Source organism: Gobius niger (assembly GCF_951799975.1).
Source record: "Gobius niger genome assembly, chromosome: 7".
NCBI lineage: Eukaryota > Metazoa > Chordata > Actinopteri > Gobiiformes > Gobiidae > Gobius > Gobius niger.
Window position 1 is genome coordinate 10,404,840 of NC_136858.1, and position 21,184 is coordinate 10,426,023.

Genomic DNA, 21,184 nt, shown 5'->3' on the forward strand with positions numbered 1-21,184 from the left:
CGCTAAAATGTGGATGGGAGGCAGGAATAGTACCCAACGCTACTTGGAAGCTAGCCCAAAACAGTATATGCAGTATATTGTAAGTAGCCTGGGAGAATATTGCAAAAAAAAAAAAAAAAAAATGATCAGGTTACTCTACTCACTGGTAGAAGCTTACTGTTGCCACAAAGACGCTGGATGTTATAAATGAGTCAGCACAGGTAAGTATAAGCATGGACCACAACTAACAATTTATAATTAATGACCTCCATTCTGAAAACTCAGGTACATGGCCTTTAAGATTAGTCCTTATCATAGCATCACGGAAGCTAAAAATGATTACCCACCAACTGCTGACGTAAAGTCCAGAGAACTTCATTCTGGTAACTTCATTTTCAAATTGCCTTCACTAAACTAAATCTTGCCAACCGCTGCTCTAGTCTACTCTAGCTGCATTTGCTTCAAACCCTTCTGTAGCTGTGGAGAAGAAATCATTTTTTACAATCATCCTTTGTCCATGTGGAGTATTTAAAGTTATACGACATCAAACACAAAGTCTGAGGTGCCCGAAGGTGTTTTAAAAAGTCTGAATAAAACATGATATGGGAACTCTAAGGCTGACTCATTTCAGGAGTGGTAAAATTAAGTTGTGCAATGCTTAAGTAGTCGTCAACGTGCGCCAAAACAACATAGCCTCAGGTGCATGAAACAGAATAGAACTATACTGGGTGCGGTCCGAGATTATAAATTTGCTACGTGTGAAAAAAAAACAAAAAAAAAGGTGGGGCTGACTAGTTGGTACAAGAACGTTCAAGGAGCTTGTAGTAGCAGCGTCACTGAAAGAGTTACACTGTTTAACATTACAGGTCGTAGTGCACTACAAGAGGACATTGTGTACCGACAAGCGGTTTGGGTTTCAATTCGGGAAGTGCTGGTGTAATGTCCCTTCCACACAGTGCGGAGATTGCATATGTGCATGCAGAAACATGCAGGGTGGGCACGGGGGTCTATCAGATGGGATCGAGTTTCACACTGGCATCTCGGGTTATTTCCAGTCCATACAGAAGCTAAAACCAGAGTGGGAGGTAATTCAACTCGGGAGCAAAAATGTTCTGTGGGAAAACAGAACTGGCCATACGAGTTACCTTTACATTGCCATTTGTTGAAGACTTTCTATCCCAGTCATTCGTAATGACAAAAAGAATTGTTAATCGTATTTACGTTGAGTTCACGGTGTACATCTTAAACACATCCAGAAGCATTGATCTTTAACTGAAGACAGATATGAAAGGCTAAACAACAATCACAAACTATTTCTATATTAGAGCACATAGAGACAGGAGATGTAATTGTTTGGGGAGGATACTTATTACCTTAAGTAATTGCATTCGATTCGATTGCGATTTACTGCACAAGGTTAGCAGCTTTTATGCAAATGGAACACTCTAAAAGGCAATATACTTTGTGTACAGAGTGCGTCACATGACTGGAATGATTGCAAAGATTGCGCTTTGTTAATGTAACCATGACAACTGCGATTTCGATTTGATTGAGATTAAACATGTAGCACTACTACCTACTGAGACCTTGACTCCCGTGATTTCTGATGACAAAAATCCTTTATTCATGAAATTGTAATATGTGAGCTGAAGTTGCAATTGTACTTACCGCAAAAACACACAAAATATGAAAAAGGTTAGGGAAAGGATTGGTCGGCTTATGTTATTGATGTGCAAAACAAATGCAAAATAACATGAAGCATGACAAAACAAATTCAAACCAAGTCACAAAATGCAAGGGTTGATGTTAAAATAAAAGAAAGACGATGCAAGACGGGGAAAAGGTGGCGTAAAAGGAAAAAATGATGGGGTCGGTACAATACCATCTGTTGGTTCTTTGGTTGGGAAATAACTGAGGAGTACAAAAACGTGATGGTCAAAAGTATGGTGATGAACATGGAGGTGCCAGGGAAACTCAAAGAGGATGTGTGGGGGGGAATGTCCATGCCTGAAGCAAGAACTTTTTACCTTGTTTTACGTTCAGGCTTGGCATCTTAAACAGAGAGCTCTTCTTAGCAAGCGGCCCCTCTGGTTTTTGGACTGGGGAGTGGGTGACGGGAGCTTTGGGTGGAGGTTGTTGAATGTCGAGCTTCTCCAGTTCTGCCTTGCTCTTCTGAGGGGAGGACTGGGTCAGGAGGCGGTAAGAGCTCTGGCTGGAAGTCTCGTCGTCCATCAGGAGGGATGGGGTTACCTTTGTCAGGACAGGCGTCTCCTCCTTCCTCCCGAAGGTTAGATCATCATCCATTGGGATTTCAGGCGCTTTAGAGGAGGCGAATTTAGAAGTATCGAGCGCTTCTAGAAACTCGTCAATGACACCCCTGGGAGGCCTTTCGATGAATTCGAACTCCTCCGAGGAAACTTCATGTTCGGAGACCTCCTCTGCCACTTCGGGCTCCTCCATCTTAACATCTTTCATCTCCGTTTCAACCTGAAAACTCGCGGGATTTTTCCCCATAGCTTCAAGGACAGGGGAGAGGGAATCAGCAGTGTGAGACTCCGAATCGGAATCTTCGCCAGCATGCGTTTTATTCTTCAAATCAAGGGGTTCCAACTTGTCCGGCTTTTTTGGAGAATCGAAGCCGGAGAACCAATCCTTCTGCTCAATTTTCACCGTCTCTTCAGCTTTCACTTTGGTCGGCGTGGTTTCTTCTGCCTCTTTCACGAGATCAAAAGCACCGAAGGTCTTATCTTCCACATCCTTTATGTGTACTGCCGCTTTTACCTCCAATTCCTCAGCCATCTCCTTCAGTAGACAGACTTTGCCTTCGAACACGAAGGGGTTGTTGGAAAGGTTGATGGGGGGGTTGGGAGATTCCATCATCTTCCGTACAAGGATAGGACTCTGGTCTTCGGGGGTGCCCTCAGAAGAGCCCGAGTCGGCCTTATCGGGGTTAAGCGGAGAAGATTTCAGAATGTCTGGCAGAGAGGGAGGAGGCGCATCACCCACTCCAGTTTCTCCTTTCTCATCCTTCAACGCAGAAGGTAGATCTTTCGCGCCAGATGAGAACTGGTTTAGTGACTGCATGAGGGAGTCAGAAGACTTCTTTCCAATCCCAAAGAGTTCCTCATCATCTAGAAAAGATGGTGGGCTGTCCAGGGGCTCGTCCAACTGCCCATACTGGACCAGATCAGGAGTAGGGCTTTCGGACACCTTGGTGGCTCGGCTGTCGGGCTTTGAGTCGCCAAAATGGGAATAGCCACTGTCGGCCAGTGGGGAAAAGCCATCAAAGGGATTGTTGTTTTTCTTCACCTCGTACATCAAGTCGTCATCATCATCAGAGCCTTGTAGGAGATCAGACTCGTACTTGGAAGAGCTAATGGGAGCGCTTTCCTTTGAGAATGGATCCATGGAGATTTTGGAGTTGTCTTGAGATGTTAGAAAAGGTGAATCCCAGTGCTCTGTTGGGTTAGAGGAGGCAAGATCAGACTCAGGAAGCATCATCTGAGGGGTCACGGGGGAGGGACCTGTGGAGGACCTGTCTGAGCTAACCAGCTTCTCCTCGGGTGAAAAGGACACTCCGCTGTCTTCACATGGGTTATGTGCGACTGGGTCTTTCCCTAAACTCAGGTAAGGCCCGGCTAACGGATCTAGAAGGTCATCCTTATTCTGACTACGGCCATGTCCTGGAGAACCCTCTTCACCCTCCCAAGGCATGTTCTTGGAGTGAGTAGAGGGGGCTTGAGTGGAGAAGGAGCCCAAAGGTGCAGCAGATCCTGACGGGGGTTGGTTGGGACTCTCGGTCAGAGAGAGTTCTTCCAGAGAGTCGGGGGAGTGAAGAGGGGAGAGAGGAGAGATGGGAGCAGGGGAGTCACCCTTCTGCCCAAGTGCTTGAGTAGAGAGGGAGGAGGGAGAATGCAATACAGCACATATCAAATACATACTCCATTCCTTACAGTGCACACCACACCTGGGTACAACAGTTACAGTAACTAAACCATGTTAAATTCAATAAGAAGTACAGATACAAGGCTAAACTGACAGCATAGATGGAGAAACTTGTTTGGTCTGCTATGCTCGTTCAATTACTGCATACTCAAACTCAGTCATACAGCAAAATGGTACGTAATTAAGCATGTCTTTCCTTTAAAGCAATTACAAGTAAGTGCGTCACTTGGGGATGCATTACATAAAGTGTAAAACAATTAATGGGGTACATTGACATACCTAGAAGCCAATTATAAAATATCATTGATGGTCCGTTTTATGCCTCGTCTTTTTATATAACCCACGGGATATTTGCAGAGAATCAGATTGAGCATTTCTCAGAAAAGAAAAGAATAAGCATGGCCAGCCAAGCAGGATTAGCCAATTTGGAATTGAATACACATTTCTCTCACTTTAACAGTAGCCACAAGTCAATCTTATTGGTATGCATGTAAATAAATGTACTTTTAAAAGCCAGATGTCGGACTAAAATAAAGTCCAGGTTTTAACCTTATTTTTCTAATACGTTTATGCCTGCTCCGACTTCAGAGACACAATTACAAACTGTAGCCCAGGTCTGGCGCCAACAAACCATGCTTAGTGTGTTAACAATTGTTAAGTGACTCAAGATAATGATTCTGCTCAGTGGTTGATACGTTTTTTTATGAGAAGAATCATTATTCTATACAATGTGAGTATTAGTTGTGGCTTGTCTACTCTACAAGAGTGCGGCAAATGCCATGTAAACACAAGCATGGTAAACACAGTGCTGTAAGTGGTACTTAGTAAAGTACGCAAGCAAACAGGCAAAACTACAGACGAGACAAAATACTACTACTGAAAAGCTACAACTATAAACATGCCAGTGTGCAATTATTGATGGCACAAAAGACTTAATGACAGTGTAAAAGACTAAACTGGTGAAAATGTTTAGATGAAGCAGAGAAAGATGAAGCAAAGCAGACTTGCCTGTAGGGAATTGCATCAGAGGCTGAGGCTGAGCTTTAAGAGGAGAAGGTACATCTGTGGGAGAAAAGAGAAAGGAGCAAAGAGGGAAATCAGATTGTGAAAGCCCAAACGAGAATCGCAGGTTCAGACAACACAAGAATTTAGCTAAAGCTGAAAATGTCAGGGAGTGCCATGATTCATTAACACAGCACATAAGAACCTATGGAACAGTATAGTACGTCACATGCACAAAATCCACAAAAGACCCTATATTTTATACAAATTTGCTTTGATAAATACATAAATTCAAAATGTTATTTTCAAAACTCATTTCAACTACCAAAACAGTGAAAACCTAAACTGCATCTGGAATAAACTATGTTCTTTTCTCCAAAAGACCAGAAATACACCATTCTAAATCGATTCTGATGATTTATTATAAACCATTAACTGTACAGTCTTGTGGTTCTCAAACTGTGGCAAAATGTAACACCGCTGGTATTTGCAATTTTAGACTTTGTTTATCTTGTTTGAGCTAAATGAATGCATTCAAATGAGTGTTTTCTGGTTTATACACAGTTTACACTGGTTTAAACATAATTTAGGTATATTCTCCAACACTTGAGTAAAGGTTGATTGGTCCGACATATTGGCCGGCCGGCGGCCGATGTATCGGGTCGATATTTGGTTTTTTTTCAGTATTTATTTATTTGGTCAGGACAGTGCATGTTGATGAATATACAAGGGTCTCGTGCATGTAAATATGCCACTTACACTCTCATCCTGGTCGATTGCCTGTTCTCCACTACCACTAAAAACAAACTCCACACAGAAAGGCCTGTCCAGGTGGGAATCAAACCGCAGACCTTCTAGCTGTTACCTGCTACTGTGCTGTGGCTATAGGCCAATCAAATGCCGATATCTCCGAAACCGAAAGAAATAGAAAGACTTCCATCTTTAAAACGAGCTCTCCCACCACTTCCTATGTCTCAGGGGAACTGGGAAACATGGCGATAAAGGTTCGTTAAGCTTTTATATTGTGTTATAGACTTTTGCTTACAATTTCATAACCATAAGAGATAGACTTACCACTTTTATACCCCTAATAAAGCGCCCCCTGCTGTCACAGTTCAACACTGACACATTTTACAGTTTAGAAGCTTCATACATAGGATTATGGATATCGGCTCTTAACATCGTCATTGGCTAAATAAAATCCCCAAAAACCGTCATTGGCCTTAGAAAAACTCATGTTGATCGACCTCTACTTTAAAAACCGTGTTTAATCTTGATTTGATCTGAAATGCATGATGATTAGATGGAAATCAAGATATATCTCATTAAAAACAATTCATATAAATGCCATGTGAGCTCCAGAGCTTTCTCCCCTTTGTCTTGGGAACAAAACCTCCTCTCTACTAAAATAACTATTAATGGATTACTAAATTATATGACTGCTCCATTGGTGGTAAATAAACGTGTTACTTCATTCCAGTGATAATCAGTAAATGTTCTTCAAATGTCAGAGAAACGTTGTCAGGTTGGTAACTCAGGAATGTGAACTTGTGTGTTCTGTTCAAAGGAGGCGAGGCTTGTGACAGTGACAGATGTGTCACTGACATGGCTCAACAGACCACTGTGTTCTCTGTGTGTGAGCACAAAGTGTAAAACCTACTCAAAGCTTGAAGCTACAAAAGCAATATGATGAAAGATTGGACCAAAAGATGTACGTAAATTAGACCGCTTTAAATATATTCTTCTTTTGACTCAGGCTTTGGTTACATAACGTTTTTACACACATACAGTGCACCCAACGACAATATATAAAACTTTGTTTATACAACAAACCAAAAGAACATGAAACTGAAGATTAACAAGATGAGCCTTTAGGAGAATGCAAGAAGGAACCAAGCTACGAAGTTAGCATTTGAGACATTAGCATAATGAAGGTTGTCACTGCTTAGTCTGGGAAGTGAAAGTGAAAGCACAATATGCAGAGAATCCATCATCTAAGAATGTTTTTACAAATTTGAGTAAGGCTTAAGTCAGTTTTTTTTACTTTTTAAAGTATCACTACTTTTAAATGATCTTAACATGCTAACGGTTAGCCAAGCTAGATGCCATAGCTGCTCCGCTCGTCCGCAGCAAAGAAATTTCTACAGGACAAAATCTACCGTAAGACTATTTTCTAGAAGTTAATAGTAAAAATAAAGACATATTTAATTCACTTTCAAGTCAAAGTAAACGGTGGAAAAAAGTACAAAAAAAAGTACAGCAAGCAACAAAATTAGCATTCGCAGAATTTACAGCTACAGTAAGAAAAACATGTACACATCACTTCCGGAAAGTTCGAGACTGTAAATCACAGGGAGTATGGTGATAGTAGTTTTATCATTCTGTTACTACGACATAATGCATCATGAAAAGCACTACAGGTTTTTCACGTTTTGTAACAGTTCTACTAAGTTTTCATATAAAGAACATTATTATCAAGACACAAATTCAGCAATCATCTTAAATCGGCAGTAATGATTATTGGTGAAAGCAGATTTTGAATTTAAATTTGATTGGTTGCCGTTCTGATCTGGCAATTTTTTGTAGTTACCTCTGCTGTCAAGAGTTAGTTTCCAGCGCTGAAGCACACCTAAACCAATAAGACACATTAGCCATCTCCAAATGCTTTTACCAGGACTTTATTACATCAGGACCCTCTTGAGTGGCGCAATTCGTTTACGGCATTAAAAGCCAAAACCCATAGAAGAGTTTAAGCACCGCTCTCGTCTGTTGAAGTGAAACTCTCCGAGCGTTATTCCTAAAGCTGGCTCTACGTGTGGTGTATCTATATCCTCCGTGAGCTAAAAGTGTCTGGAGACGCTCAACAACTTAACCATGATATATGACGTTAGGTCAGCCACACCTGCTGGCTCTAACTGAACGAAAAACTGTTAGGATTTCAACTAGGGCTCCGTGGACAAAACCTATTGTGAAATGCAATATTGGCCGATAACCAATAACATAAGAACATTGGCCATTTTTAAAATGCAAAAAAGCCAATAACATACTAACATGCCAATATTGTAATAACATTGTTGATCCAAAAATGTAACAACGTGTTTAACCAAGAAAGCGATAGTTCATATCAGAATAACTGCATTTATTGGAAATTACATGTTTTTGGCATTTTAGAGCAGTTTTAAGAGAAATATCCTTTCTGAATGGCACAATCAAATGTCATTGTCGTTGCCACACAGCAAAAACTAATTAAGACTAATTTGCACTATTGTCATTGCGCTCCCGACAAATTGAAATGAAAATATTGTACATGCCAAGTCGACCTCATTTTATTCTACAACAGCATGGTGCCACTCTCCAGAGAAAACATCATCATGACTTGCAGTTCTAATGACTAAATCTTATCAGCAATTTCTTTTACATTTTTGACTGAACAATTTTACAAAATTATTGGCAGGTTATAATGTTATTGCCTATTACATTTAATTAATATCATCATCATCAGACAATACATTACTGGCCTTTGTCACATTAACAGTTCCTACAGTGCACGTTGAGAGGAACTTGGTAATTTAACACAATTTCAAATCATGTTTCTAGAGGTCTGTATCACATGGATATGACTAGGCTCGTATTCATGTTATTTTCTGTAAACTCGGTAACACATGCTTAGACCATGTTTAGAAATGCTGGGTTGCAGGTGACATCACAGCATTCAGCACAGTTTTTGAGGACATTTTTGGTCTCGTACAGAGAGGTCATGGACCCAGTGACTGATATTAATGAATATTTGTTTAATTCATATATTTTCTTTTTAGCTACGACTTGTGAAAGTGTAATACTGTTAATAGGAAAAACTGGCTCCTGCCCCCCCGCTGGTCCAATGACATCATCATATTCCAGAACCTGCAACCCACCACTAGTCTATGCCAAAACCTTTTGGTAAAGCCTGCACTACACTCCTGTCATACAAATTTCACTACATTTGTAATCACGCTTATAAAATTTCAACACGTCGTGAGTGCTGTGTCACATTTGACAAAGCAATTCAGCACAAAGAATAGCATGACAGTTAACGGCTAAAGATATAGACGGCATCACATACAAGCGGGCGTGGCCTCGCCGCGGGGAAAGGAAGTATGTTTTGGAACACTCTTTTTAGCTGTTTTCTGGCAGAATATAAAGTTACGCACAAATACCCAAGACTAAATCGGGCCCATGTGGATGTTTTATCACAGCAGATTGTTCAGTAGAAGCGAAAAAACGGCAGTCATAGCTAGCGTTAGCATGTAGCATGATGCTACCATGAAGCATTATGTGAGCATTCTCCGTTATTTATGTAATTATGGGCTGTTGAACTACTTCGCTTCTCTCCATGTCCCTTTATTAGGTAGAAAACTATATTCATAATTCAGCATTTATTAAAGATTTTTGGAGTAAATTGTTTTTTCCCTTCTTTGTTTTCCCCCCTCAACTGCTTCAAACATGACCATATATGGGCAATTCCAGAAATATTATCTTGGACAAATTGCTATGTACAGTAGGCCACAACGGTTTGACTGTAATTTAATTCAGAACTTGAAGCTTTTCATGGGAGGAAATGTTGAAATATAAAGAGTGACATCATAATGACTGGTTTGCTCTGAGGTCCAGGGTGTGCACGTAGTTATTGTCAACGCGTCGCTGCTGAAATGGCCAATTAGATTTTGCAATAGACCACCATGACGATGCAATCATGCTGATGATCTAAAACCATTCAACACATGCTTCTGACATTCTCAATGCTAATCCCCACCATAAGAGTGGAGCTTTCCGGATTAACATGTGGCTCTGGTCACTTTTGAAAATTCCCTTCTGATGTGATGACCAGCTGCTATGTTGGCAGGTCAGAGAATAGCAAGGTGTTTGGCTGTTTCTACACACGAACAGGGTCGGGTCTAATCACTTGACCTCCACTCACATGCACTCTTCTTCGGGATACCACCGAACAACACGGGGCAACAACAATAACAAAAGCAAGAGCGCTTTAAGCTTCTGTGGGCGCGTGTCTGACATCACCCCTGTTCGTCTAATCCACCTGACCACATCACAGGCTCTCCGTAAACACGCCCTGGCGGATGTAGGTGACCCAAAATAACATGTAGGCCAATTGTGAACGCGGGGTGGGGGCGATTAGGTCTCCTGTCAGTTAGTCCGCCCGAGAAAACACTGATTTAATCACATTTTTTTTGGGCTGACGAAGAGAAAATACACCAAGAGTCATCGGTTAGAGATCGGCGTGCTAGCCTTCTTTTCACATTGCTGCAAAGAACAATGAGGCGAGAGGAGAGCAGAGGGAGTGTGAGGAGGCCAGCCTTTGTTCAGAATGTGATAATGTAGGTCACACATTGCTGAACTTAAAGCCATACTGCGTTAACATCTTGCTCAAATTTCATTCAGAGTACTTTCATTGTTGAAAATTATCTAAAAAAAAACATGCATCTTTTCTGTGACTTTGCTGGGAGCAAGCCATCACCAGCTCATCTCGAAATGTTGCTGCTTTGCGTTGACGACAGGTAACCAAACATGAGGTTTAATCTCATTGCGCGTCCTTACAAATGCTTTACCGATATGCAGCTTTGTCTGTGTTTAGCAGAGCATTAGGAGCACGTTTGGTAGAGCTGACATATGTATCAAGTGAAGTTGCTACTGTGACGTAGCAAGCAACATATAATATAACCTACAATGCCCCGTAGTGTTGCTTTAAGTTACACAAAAAGCATCACTGTAATAGAAATTGCCAAATCAAAACGGATGCAACATTAAAGCTTTGCAAATTACAATGTTATTCAAAAGCATGACATTAAAATGCTTAAACAACACAAGACAAGCTGATCTTTTCCATCCATATTTTGTTACTTCTGTCATATCATGGCTAGCTCATCCTGCTTCATCAGGGGCCTTGCCAAGCAGCCTGCCCCACCCCGCCTCTCCTCTCCTCTCCCTGAAGGAGTCCAATAGGCCTGTTTACCTGAGGTTTAACAGGTTTAACAATTAAATAAAGCACTGGAGAATCACATCTCTATCAGTTGAGACATGTGAGATCGGCTACTAGCGTTGAGCTCAAACTTTTGACATAAAGGCGTAAAAAGAAAGCCATAGCCAAGCTCGCAGGCCTCTCCTCACTTGAATCGCAGTCGGATTTGGGATGCAGTTTAGGGCGGGGGGTGTGTGTAGGCAGGTTTAGGGGATGAACTATGCAGTAATAGGAAAGTATTTCGCCGCTTTAATGCGTTGCCCCGTGTCCGGCAGTGTTGTGGAAAGACTCGGAAGGCGACAGGGAGTGGACGCGGCGCGGATTCCTTTGTTGTGACTAATCTCCGGGTTACAGCCTGGGCACACACGGTGGGCTAGCGGCCTATGGTTCAATTATCGGACACGCTCTTCTCTCGAGCACCGTACGTTTTGAGGACTGCGTTCACATTGTATGACGTTGTTTTTAATTCTAGCGGTCTGAACGACAAATAAAAGTAAGGACGACAGCGGCCAAGCGTACGTACGGGCTACGAGCACCTGATATAAAAATTAATAAAATAAAAATAAAATTAATATATGTACTAAGAATAAACAAAGAATGAGCACAATACATTTTATTTTTATTCTAATAATCAATTTATTGATTTTAATTTACCGAAAGAAAGTAGAAAACGCCTTACGTCCGACAATGGAACTATGCTACCAACTCCCGTTAGCAACAGCGGGCTGATGCACGGAGCAGATGGGCGCTGCTGTCTGACACATTTCGCTATAAATAACGTCCACATCCACCATCACAGTAGTAATAAATGTAAAAATAAAAGACAGGAAGACAGGAAGATGAATTAAGATGAGGGCGCGCGAGCATCTGCCAAGCCCTAAATGATGCAACACAGTACCGTTCCCTATATGCTCCGTGTCGTATATTTGTCATAACAGGTGGGCCGCATCTTCGCAAAACACCGCTAGCAGCACCTTAATGGCCGGTTAAACTGCGACAACCACACGGAAAACGATGTTGTAATAAATAATAGTGGCCTCGTGACAGGAGTCATCCCGTTAGATAAAGCACTTAATGTGTCAACCAGCCGGTCGGCTTCGTGGTAACGGGGATGCTCCTCATTAGCATCACCGACACGCTGCTAACCAAGCTAGCACTGTCATGACAAAATATGAAATACGAAGAAATCAAGACACACACAGGGAAACCCGTTAACGATCAAGGCTTTGTACTTGTAAGATAAACGTGATCCGATTGAAATCATACGGTTTTTTTGGTCATATTTGGGGACTTCGACAGGGATGCTAAAGGCAAAATGAATGAAACGACGATCAAATATAAAAGCAACACGGATCATAATAACGTAAGACTTTTAAATTAAGCCCAGTTTTGCAAAAGACGCAATAAAAGCTAAACAACAGCATTACGGTTATCGTGCAAGAAATGAAACACTCACAAGCTGCAGGAGCTGGTGGTTCCTCTGTCACCGCAGGTTGCTCTACTGCCTCTGCGGGGGCTGGGGCTTCTTTGCGGGGTTCAGCCACAGGGAGGGCGTCGCTCACTGGGACAGGGGCAGGCGCTGGCACTGGCACTGGCACTGGCTCTGGCTCGGGGGCTGCCAGGGGCTCCACAAAAGTCGTAATCTCCGGTTCGGCTTTGGGTGCGACCACGACGGGCTCTTCGACGACTACTGGCTGAACCTCGGGGACAATGGATGGGGTTGTGGAGTCTGGGAGCGCCGCCTCTACCACCGGTTCTGGCTCGGGTTCGGGCTCTGGGACTACGATTAAGGGTTCTGGTTCTGACGCTACTATCGGTACTGGCTCCACCACCGGTTCGGGTTCTGGTACTACTAAGGGTTCAGCCTCACTTGTTGCTGTTTCTACGAGCGGTTCGGGTTCGGGTTCTTGAACGGGGACGGGTTCTTCTAGTGTTACCGGATGTTCCTCCACCAAAGTTTCTATAACCTCGTGTGTTGCTGCGGGCGCGCTGGCTTCAGCTATGTGCCTCTCCAAAGCGTCCTGGGCACCCCCGACCAGGTCCACAATATCGTCCACGCCAAAGTGGTCTGCCTTGGGCTGCTCCAGCTCCGGTTCGTAGTGGTGCACCTCGTCATTCAGTAAAGAAGTGGTGGAAGTAACTTGCGGCTCCCCGTTGTCTGCCATTTTTTTTCTTTTAGCGTTAAAGTAAAGCGATTTCTAAAGTGAACAAAAAGTTTCAGCTCCGACTTGTCCCCCGTCCACTGTCCCGTTTCGCACGTCCACCGGGAGCGACTGGAAAGCGGCGACCCCCTCCGAGTAAAGTCCGCTTTAGACAGGGGACAAAGTTGGACAAGTGCGCCACAAGAGACAGACCCGTCGGCTCAGATGGCCACGGCGAATTTGAGAAAGACAAGTGGGGAACTTAACTGACCAATTAGCCACGGGTGAACTTTTGACGGGCGTGATCGTTGGCCAATGAGCGCGCTGCACACACCCCGCCCCCCTCCCCGAGCGTTGGCGTAATGGGACACCTCCTCAGTGAAAACCCCTGCCGGTCTGGAGTTTAGGAGGAGCAGAAAGTCGAATCGTTTTCTGACATAAGTGAGGCTCCAACAGGGCACATATTACATAACAGATGATTCTTCCTACTGCAGGCTATGGCAACAGGTCTCAGCAGAATATAGGCAGGTACATGTTTAAGTTAAGTGCAGTAATTCGCCCAAAGCAATGACAACTGTTGCACACACGCACGATGATACTAAAAAGTGGAAAAGGCACATTTTGTTACATTAAACACAGATGGTAAGGAGCAGCAATGAAACACAAATAATACTAACTTTACTGTAAAATAATTTTATTCAAGTGAAGTGAGGCAAAAGGCCGAACAAAATGAACTCAAGTAAGTGCACTTGGGTAAGTACTGTATCTCTGGCATAAAAAGGAACCCTTTTGATTTCAAATACAGAAACCCATCAAATACGACTAGACTATTGGCTGCACTCATGTACAAAATAGCTTCAAGGTGTCAAAAAATAGCTTCAAGATGCCATGAAAACAGCTGCTTTTTCAATAGCCTATATGCAAGAGAAAGAGCATAGCAAGGAGCTATAGGCTGTAGATAGATTGAGTTTCACAGTCTACTGACGACAAGCTCAAGTCTATATTTAACATGAATGTGTGTGTGTGTGTGTGTGTGTGTGTGTGTGTGTGTGTGTGTGTGTGTGTGTGTGTGTGTGTGTGTGTGTGTGTGTGTGTGTGTGTGTGTGTGTGTGTGTGTGTGTGTGTGTGTGTGTGTGCGTGTGTGGCTCATGGTGTACTGTACAGCAAGCGATAATGTGTGGGAGTGAAAGAGAGACAGAACAGGGGAAAGGGGGTGTGTCAAAATTTTAAAGCGTAACAGCTTGAAATGACACCGCGTACCGCTTTCACATTATTTACTGCATTCTTAATGTCAAAGGTCCTGTTGCTTTATTCACGCTTTTTAAAATACTATCCCTCAGTATCTAACTATTTTCAACTTCAAAGTATATGTAATTAGGTGCCATTTATGAGCATACAACACTAGATTCAATGCATGCTGTTACAGACAGAAGGGAAGTAGTTTAAATGGAGCTAAAAAGAAAATAGTTGCTGCGAATTGGTAAGCAATGATTTGTAGCGGAGGCCATAAATCATTGAAGTGGTCTGGGGCCGATCTGCAGTCACGGAACATTTTGTTCAGATTTTCTCCACAAATGAAAGGTGAAGCCAATCCTTTATAAAAGTATGGCGTGTTGATTTTGTGACATTTATATACATTTTTCATCATCATTAGGCATCGATTTAGTGTCTCAAAAGGTCTATATAGTCAACAGAAGTGTCAGTGTTAGATTGTAATTGTAAAGATTTTGAGGATCTGTACTTGTATTTGCGTAGTGTTTTTGTTTTTGTCTTACTACTTTTACTCCATTACATTTGAAAGATAATATAATACTTTTCACTCCACTATATTCTTAAAAAGGCGGCAAAGTAAAAAGTGAGTTTGTCCATGTGTTTCGTTCATGTTAAAAGTTTAATAATGCACACTCCAGAACAGTAGGTGGCGCTGTGCAGATGTACTGTCAAATGCCACCGACTCACAATGAGGAAAAAGGTTTGTCCCCGCAATTTGACTGTTTTTGAAGCTACAAAGTTAGTCATCTCCTCGCACTTATTTAAACTGATTTGAACTTTTTACTTTCAATACACGTTTGTTTCTACAACAAAATATTCACGTAAGCAACTTTTTGACCAGTAGTATCTGTACTTAATCTGTACTCAAGTAATGAAATCAAGTACTCTGACCACCTGGGATTGTAAGTAATCATTTTGACTAGGCTTCTACAATAACCGGGAACAGTCATGCCCAAAGTGCGGCCCGGGGCCAAATGCAGCCCTCAGACCAATTTTTGGTGGCCTTCAGACTTTTTGTTTGGCACACATCTCCAGAGATAGAACTTTTTAAGGCAAGTTTCATAATTCTACACAATGAAACCTCAAATCTGATAGTTTATTGTGAGATAAAGGTGGCATTATGATTCCAAGCCTAATCAAAGGTGTGGGGCACGTTTTAAACCTCTCTTAACCAATATTTGGCCCTCCTCCTGCTAATGGCTATAAGAAAAATATATTGGGTTACAGAATTCTGGCTTGCTAACCGTTTTAATATGTTAGGATCTGTTTCAGTCGAAAAGATCCACTGAGTCTGGTGAAGCCGTTTGGACTTCACAAAGACGGCACCTGGCACAACCTCATCTGGGAGGAGCACACACACTGCTATGTAGGATTATTCTGCATGAATGAAACAAAGCACAACACGGTGTTATTCAGTGTTATGTTTTTCATGGGACAACAACATTATAACATGTTAAGAAGCAAAGGGGGTATACAAAATGATATGGGCTCTTTAAAAACACCAGAGGTAGCTCTGTTAAACTCTATTCCTGAACCCTCTGCGGCATGTGACACCAAGGTCACTGACTCATTTAGAGGCTCTAAAAATGTACATTAGAAACAACCAACATTTTTCTTCCCTAAATTACTAAGTTACGATGGCTCAGAAAACAAACAGTGTAAAAAAGGAAGTAAAGTTGTTTCTCATTCAGCAGTCTTACTCAATAACGTTCTTTATAGCAAACTGTGACCCAATGTGACCTAATGTAGTTGTGTTTATGTACGCTATTACACCCGCATTTCTCCTGAGGGGGATTAAAAAAACAAACCTTGTAAGACAATCAGAGCCTTCTGAGTTCAGATACTGACAATCAATCAATCAATCAATCAATCAATCAATGGTTTTGTATAGCCCAATATCACAGGAGTTGCCTCACAGCTGCACCAAACACATAATAAGACAATGTAAAGTTCAGGCAAATGAAGTATCCAGGCAAACATAAAGTCCAAAGTAAGTGTCAGCAGCCGAGCCGTGACGAGCCGTGTGGGACCGTGGGTGTCCCCCGTCCTCAGAGATGCGCATTTGAACTGTAACACTTTAAAATAACCGCTGTATCAGTAATGTGATCCTTTGTAATAGGCCACAAACTGCTAAATGTTAAAAAAAAAAGAAATCTTTATAGTTTAAACTAAGAAGACAGTATGAACCTTTTGCAAAGTACTATATGCCGATGTTTAGCATGATTTGAATTATATGTGGTGTGGAGAAGCCTTTCATTTCATTAGCCTGCAGTGATAGCAATGTTTAGCTAAAACACTCTGAGGTGGGAACTCATGCTTTTGAAGAGGGAAATATCCCTGTTACCAGTTTCCTGAAATTAAACACGAGTATGTAAGTAAGTAAGCAAGTCAGTGATGTAAAAAAACAAAATGTAAAATTGTACTCCGTCAATCCTTGCATGGACATCTTTACACAGCTTTCAGAAAATGTTATGAATCCTGTCTTTGTCTCCATAGAAAGTCTCAAGATGGATGCCTCTGGATGGGACCAGACATGACCATAAAGATCTTCTCAAAAAAATATCTAAACAGGAGTTTGTTGGATTCAATTTACTTTTAATAGCTTATTCAAAGAACAATTCTTTTCTTTTTTACTCAGTTCTCAGTTCTCCTCTTCCAGGCTCACCGCAGTATGTCATCTGCCTCTTACAGCGTGCAGCCACTTGAAAATTGATATGTCATCGTCATTACCCCTGTTCTTCCAGTAACAGCTCTGTCTATTATCTAGACATGGGAGGACATAAGTTAGAGGCTGTGGTTGGATTTGTGCAAGTGCTCTGTTCATATTCTACTGATAGATGTCTTTAAACCAGAAGCCTGGGAGCTTGAGGGTTCTGTGCAGTATCTTTGCAGTTCCTAGAACTGCACTTTTCTGGACTGAGTTGGCTGATGTATTTCCTAGGATCTGCTGTAGCCACTCCTCCAGTTTGTGAATCACCGCCCTGAGTGGCTCCACTGATGCCTTCACCCTCCAGGCCTTCTCCAGCTCTTCTTTGAGCCCCTAGCTCAATACTATAGTAGATAGTATAGTATATACAGTATATACAGCAGACTCTCTCCTTCCAAAAAATAAAACTGCTGGCTGTTTATCAGCATTTAATGTCAGTTTAACAGCTCAAGTAACGTAGAAACATTTAATCTGGAAAGTTCTGCAATGTGACTTTAAATTACAAATTGCTTTAAAGGGGCTAGATGTAAGTTCGTCAATTTATGCTCACTAACTGCAGCTTCTATATTAAGCTCGTGCATGACGGCACTTCGGACCCGAATTAACACTTTTCTGAGTGACAGTGCAGGATTTTAGAGGCAGTTGTGGTGAACAGGTCTGAGCTCATTCTATACATTAGGACATGGCTCGAACATGTAGGGGGAGGAAAATACATACCGGTAATTTTAACATTTTTAAACTCTGTATAGTCCCTTTAAATCTGTGATTTGTTCATCACGATTGTGTAAAACAAAAGATCTGCTTCCGAATCAGGTTTTACTGTCATAGAAGACACATTCACATTCCCCTTGCAAATGTGAAACAGGAAACATAACTGTAATATAGCGATAAATTGTAATTAAAAAAATTAATAATAAAGCTATAATGGATGGGGGAGTGGAATGGAATGGATGGTCGACGCCCACTTGAGGTCCTGAGTAGTGGTGGTGGCAAAGAAGCAGAAGGAGTCCATTATGGAGATGAGGGAATCAGTCAGGGCGAGGATGGACGGTGGGGCTGTGACTTTCCCAAAGTACACGATCATTTCCACTGTTTTTCTGAGTGTTCACCTCCAGGTTGTTGCGGCTGAACCAGGACACCTTCACACTCCCTCCTGTAGGCAGACTCATCACTGTCCGATATGAGCCCTGTGAGGGGGTGTCATCGTAAACTTTAACAGTTTTAGAGACTGATGGTTGGAAGTGCAGCAGTTGGGGTACAGGGAGAAAAGCAAGGGGGTAAGTACACAGCCCTGAGGGGTCCCGGGGAGTTCAGATGCTGTAGAATCATGTGGATCTACAGACCTGTTGGCGAACTGCTGTGGGTCAAGGACAATGGCCACAGGTAGCACAGTACTGTGGCCGCCATTAGCCGCCATTGCTGCGATACCTCCATCTAGTGGCTGCAGAAGAAGCCAGTTTTTGCACTAGAAAGCATTGCTCTTTACACACGATTAAACTGTAAAGCCAGGTTTCTAAATTTGCTAAACGGGGAGGAGTGAGCAGACGCTGCTGTACAGTCTATGGTCCGGGGGGGGGTGGTCAGGTGGGGCAGGACCAGACTTCAGTGCAAGTATCGCGATTTACATTTACTGTACATGTACATAAATGTACGTTTCTGAAATCAAGATTGAGTCAACTGTGCATATTTTCAAACATTTGAGAGAAATTTTACACAGTCGACCCCATGGAGATAGCAGATTTTGTTATCTGCAAACACTACAAAAACTAAACTTAAATTCAGAATGCTAATCCTGTTTCGAATAGTTTTGACTAGTTTAGATTTATTTAGCAATATGACGAACAGTGTTCAGCTTGTTTTAATACATTTCTGTCCGGTTCTAAGGTAAGATTGGTCGAAATAAGAAAGATAAAAGTGTAATTTTCTCACTCCATCAACTTTAGATAAAGAGTAGCATATTGAAACAAGTCAGAAACAAAACAGGTCAAACAATGAAGGTCAATGTAGCTTTATGGCAGGTTTATATCCCGTATCAAAACCTGTTATTTTGGTTACAAATTTGCTTCCACCGCACATATAATCAAGTATAATCAAGTAAAATCCAATTGAGGATCTATTTTCTCTCTGGAAATATTCAAGTATGTCAAATCTGTGGAAAAGTGTATGATTTCATGATGAGGTGAATTGGATTTGGAGCGGATTTGATCGAAGGTTATGAAGGCATGAGCGTGCAGCGCAGAGAATACTGCACAGTCAGTCAGTGTTGCTGCTCAGACTGAAGCCTCTTGTTTATGGAGAGTAGGAGTCTGTTTACTCAGTGAGATACGGCTCAGACCACAGAGCTCCTTCTGTCTGAGCCCGTCTTTGGGCTTTCAGCACGGTATTTACGAGGAAAAAAAAGCGCTTCACAAGTCTTAAACAAGTGTGTAATGTTGGCGGACAGCGGTTGACATAAACTGGTAGAGGAGTGAGGTATGGAGACAAAGGGTAAAATGGAGAGGGCCCTCTGGTGGACAGTGGAATATAGAACATGTGCAAATATGGCAAATGAGCTCAGACATTGACGGTTCTTTCATCATGTTCTTGTGCGTGTTGAAATACTGGTCTATAAAGGTTGACAATGAATGATATATTTTTAAAATTATTTCCAAAACACTATCTATGTCACTAGATGTTATGGCTAAAACTAGTCTGCAGTTCAACTTTTCCTTATCAAGTCCTGAGCTTTCAAATGAGGAATGGCACAGTCCCATATTAGTGAGATTAAAGGCCCAATACCTGATATTTTCTACTTGTGGAATAAAACGTTTTGTCCAGCATATTGTAAAATCAGACATAAATTAAGGAAAAATACCTATTTCTAAGTCTTTTTATCCATTGTGAATGAGCAGCTAGCTGTCGCTGTTTACATTCCCATGACAGAGCATTGTCAGGCATGCTTATAATCTCATTTATGTCAATATTTGAATATATATGAGTTAGGAAAGTTAGGAATGAGTTTGACCTGCAACTAGCAGCAGGAAGCCAGTGCAGAGACCAGAGCACTGGACTAATATTGTAGTATTTCCTGGTTCTTGTCAGGACTCGAGCAGCAGCGTTCTGGATGAACTGCAGCTCTAACAGCTCGTTTAGAGAGGCCAGTGAGCAGCATGCAGCAATGTTTTTCAGTTGGTAAAAAGCTGCTGATGTTATTGCTTTGATGTGGCTGTTTAAGTTCAGGTCTGAGTCCATGATTACTCCTAGATTTCGAACCTGATTTTTTGGTTTTAGAGAGAGAGACTCAAGGTGACTGATAACACTTTGGGCCCGATCTTGTGCATCAAAACGGAGACGATAGCGTGACATTTTGCGCTCAGTCGGGGCGCACTTTGTGATCTTTCCACCAGACTTGGCGCATTTAAGTGGGTTGAGACATACACATTTTCCTCCAACCAGATCGACTCCGCGTCCAGGAGAGTGGTTGTGTGGGAGTGGGGGGTGAACATGTGCTTTTGTTTTGCTTCGCGTTCACGCCAAGCGCGGCCGATCCGCGCCACAGCGGACGCTGTAGCTCTTTTTCTCTCGAGACGTGAACATCGTTTAGCTCACGATGGGGTAAATAAAGTTTTTAGTTTGACCTGTGACAGCCTAAGGCTTAAGAAAGAACGCAAGCCAGCGCAATGTAAACGAGGAAGTGAATGTCAGCCGTGTTTCCATCAGTGCAGTCACCTCCTCTTTTGACGCCCCCTCACAAGTGGTGGAGGCGAATGGCACATACAGCTCCGCCACTCGGAAAATAATTCGCCAAGAGCCTGCGCCGCCCCGTGCGCCGCCACAAGATCTGGCCCTTTGTCTTTGTGTCTGTGGGCCAAAAACAATGATCTCAGTTTTATCCGAGTTTAGTTGGAGAAAGTTGTTTTGCATCCACAAACTGACAGAGTGTATCTACAGGCCCATGTTCACCTGCCGTCAGTGACACGTAGATTTGACACATTGTTGCTGTTTATTAGTTGACTCAATGGAAGCATGTACAAGTTGAATAAGAGGGGTCCAAAGATTGACCCCTGGGGGACTCCACAGGCAATTTTGTCTGAGACACAGTTGCCAATTTCGACAAAGTACGTCCTGTCCGCGAGATAGGACTTG

General features: G+C 42.2%; 1 protein-coding gene across 2 annotated transcripts in view; it reads right to left on the minus strand.

Moving 5' to 3' along the window:
* The window catches only part of rtn4b (reticulon 4b), a 32,176-nt gene extending 18,860 nt beyond the window's left edge, over positions 1–13,316 (minus strand). The window contains exons 1-3 of one of the 2 annotated variants that reach the window (XM_079559893.1): positions 12,396–13,316; positions 4,933–4,986; positions 2,007–3,866 (exon numbers count right to left, since the gene is read on the minus strand). In XM_079559893.1, the coding sequence (XP_079416019.1) occupies positions 2,007–3,866; positions 4,933–4,986; positions 12,396–13,104 (2,623 nt within the window). In that variant the 5' untranslated portion in view covers positions 13,105–13,316. The remainder of the gene's footprint in view (positions 1–2,006; positions 3,867–4,932; positions 4,987–12,395) is intronic. The other variant, XM_079559894.1, reaches the window with a different exon arrangement.
* Between the last annotated feature and the right edge of the window lie 7,868 nt (positions 13,317–21,184).